Below are 2,714 nucleotides of genomic sequence, written 5' to 3' on the forward strand. Positions count from 1 at the left end.
TGGTCTCGATCTCCTGACCTCGTGATCCACCCGCCTCGGACTCCCAAAGTGCTGGGATTACAGGCGTGAGCCACCGCGCCCGGCGAAAGTGTCCTGTTTTTAGGAGGCTGTGTAAGAGAGAAAGTTTAGGGAAAAAACCGTCGCCTGAAAGCTTTCAGCACCTGTGTTGGATCTGATGGGAAACTGTAACAAAAATACATTTTTAATATCTAAGGAAGGAAAGTAGCAAAAAGCTTAAAAACTGGACTACTTTTTGAAATGTAAATACTAGATGGCCACCTGTCACTTAGATAGAAATGAATTGGGACAAAGGGAGCCCACACAAGGTAGTATCAGCCTAGAAACTTGGAATTTGAAACATTTGATCTTCAAACTTACTTTAACTATTCTGTGTGAGGAATCGCTATTTACAACATTGTTAGCTGTTTTATTTTTAGGTGAGTTTTCACACCTGTAAAAATGATGGGTGTTTAAAAAACACCATAGCATGCTGTCAAAGCAGTTTCTTAGTTTAATGCGATTTAATGCAATATGTTTAAATAAGAGCCCTGTATTGATGTTAAGTAGAGGCAGTTTGTCGAGGTGAAAAGATTGCAGGCCTGGAGACCAGCGAGGTGGAGTTTCACCAGCTGCCTCTGTGCTAGCATGAAGCAGTTTTGTGAGAGGTAAAGAACTTCCTGTCTCAACCCCATGTTTCCCTTTACAAACTGAGGAGCTGGGGCTGTTCGCTTGCTTCACTCGCTTTTACCTTTGACATCTGTGACATATGAATGGAACCAAAGCTTTTCTCCAAAGAGCTCAAAGCACAGTTAGAGAACTTCAAAGAGTGAGCATTAAAGAGAACCCGAGAACAAAAATGAAAAAGGTTGGGGCAAAGCAAGAAGCGACCAGGGAAAGGTCTAATATTGCCGCTTGTGGGTAGGCAGATGCTCAGAAGTCTTCCCCGACTGTCTTGGCGACAGTGAAGCCAGTAACCCTGCCAGCTTCATAGCCCATAATACCTTCCATGCAAGGAAGATGAAAAAATTATTGAAGACTGGGTGTGGTGGCTCATGTCTATAATCCTAGCACTTTGGGAGGCCGAGGCAGATGGATCACCTGAGGTCAGGAGTTTCAAGACCAGCCTGGCCAATGTGGTGAAATCCCATCTCTACTACAAAATATAAAAATTAGCCAGGCGTGATGGCAGGCACCTGGAATCCCAGCTACTCAGAAGGCTGAAACAGGAGAATCGCTGGAACCCAGGAGGCAGAGGTTGCAGCGAGCTGAGATCGCACCACTGCACTCCAGCCTGGGTGAAAAAGCGAAACTCTGTCTGAAAAAAAAAAAATTATTGGGAAGCTTTTCACTTTTACCTTGTTAATAGTAGCTATGGATTTTACAGAACTTTTTGATAATAACTAACATCAACATATAGGATATCCCAGGTACCATGCTTTCTGCCTTTTACATACATGTTCCCCTTTCATTCTCACCCTGGCATTAGGGGATATATTCAAAAATTACTTCCATTTTCCAGATGAATATATTGAGGCTAAGAGAGAGATGAAACATCTTGCCCAACCAACACAGCTAGGAAGAAGGAGAGACAGGATTTGAACCATTGCCTGCCTCACCCTGTAATTAGTGTTTCCCAGGGGCACCTTTCCATCCGTTAACTGCTTCAATCTTTGCAACACTGCAAGATGGGCAAAACAAATATCTCACTTTTGCAGGTGAGGAGACCGAGGCTACAGAGGCTTACATGGCATTCCAGAAAGCACAGGGCTCCTAAGTGGGATTCCACCCTTTGTCACTGTCATGCCAGTCCCCTTCTCTGCCAGACTCTGATCTCTGACACGGCCACGTGTATTCAGTGCCTAAAGCTCTTTGGCAGGGGTTGGTTTGAAATCTTCGGAAGCTGTCTTAGTTCTTCCAGCCCTACAGTGTATTACTTTAAATTATCATTGGGAAAGGGCACCATTAATTACAGTAATCTTGCACCTAATAATGGGTGTATGTGCCTCACTGTCGTCCTGCTCTTGCCTCACACAGATTTGACTTTATCTACGATCTTTTTGAACATGTTTCAAGCCGCAACAACCAGGATACCTTGAAATGTGGAAGCAAACATCGGCGGCCTACAGTCAGCTCACAGTTCAAGGTTCGTTTTCACTGCTGGCTTAGAGAATCCATCGTCACTGTGCTTTCAAGAATTGAAAAGAGGATTTGGGTGTATGTGAGGTCTATGAGAATATTTAATTTTGTTTCCTTTTGTATCATGCTTTTAAACCAGATAGTGCTTTAGAAATAAAATAGAGTTTTGGCTCACGCCTGTAATCTCAGCACTTTGGGAGGCCGAGGTGGGCAGATCACCTGAGCTCAGGGGTTCAAAACCAGCCGGGGCAACATGGTGAAATCCTGTCTCTACAAAAAATACAAAAGTTATGTGGTGCGGTGGCACATGCCTGTGGTCCCAGCTACTCAGGAGGCTGAGGTGGGAGGATTGCCTGAGCCTGGGAGATCAAGGTTGCAGCGAACTGTGATTGCACCACTGCGCTCTAGCCTGGGTGACAGAGTAAGACCTAGACTCTGTCTCAAAAAAAAAGAAAAAGGAAATAAAATAGACTTTTTCTCTGAGTCAGATAAAAACATGTAGATCCTTTTTTAAAAAATAAATAGCTGGCCGGGCGCGGTGGCTCAAGCCTGTAATCCCAGCACTTTGGGAGGCCGAG

General features: G+C 44.4%; 1 protein-coding gene across 1 annotated transcript in view; it reads left to right on the forward strand.

The window, feature by feature from the left end:
- Window positions 1–2,714, forward strand: part of MYO10 (myosin X) — a 213,558-nt gene that overhangs the window by 118,911 nt on the left and 91,933 nt on the right. The window contains exon 16 of the mRNA XM_011947462.1: window positions 2,033–2,143. Within this exon, the coding sequence (XP_011802852.1) occupies window positions 2,033–2,143 (111 nt within the window). The remainder of the gene's footprint in view (window positions 1–2,032; window positions 2,144–2,714) is intronic.

This window comes from Colobus angolensis, unplaced genomic scaffold, assembly GCF_000951035.1.
Source record: "Colobus angolensis palliatus isolate OR3802 unplaced genomic scaffold, Cang.pa_1.0 Scaffold266, whole genome shotgun sequence".
Classification (NCBI taxonomy): domain Eukaryota; kingdom Metazoa; phylum Chordata; class Mammalia; order Primates; family Cercopithecidae; genus Colobus; species Colobus angolensis.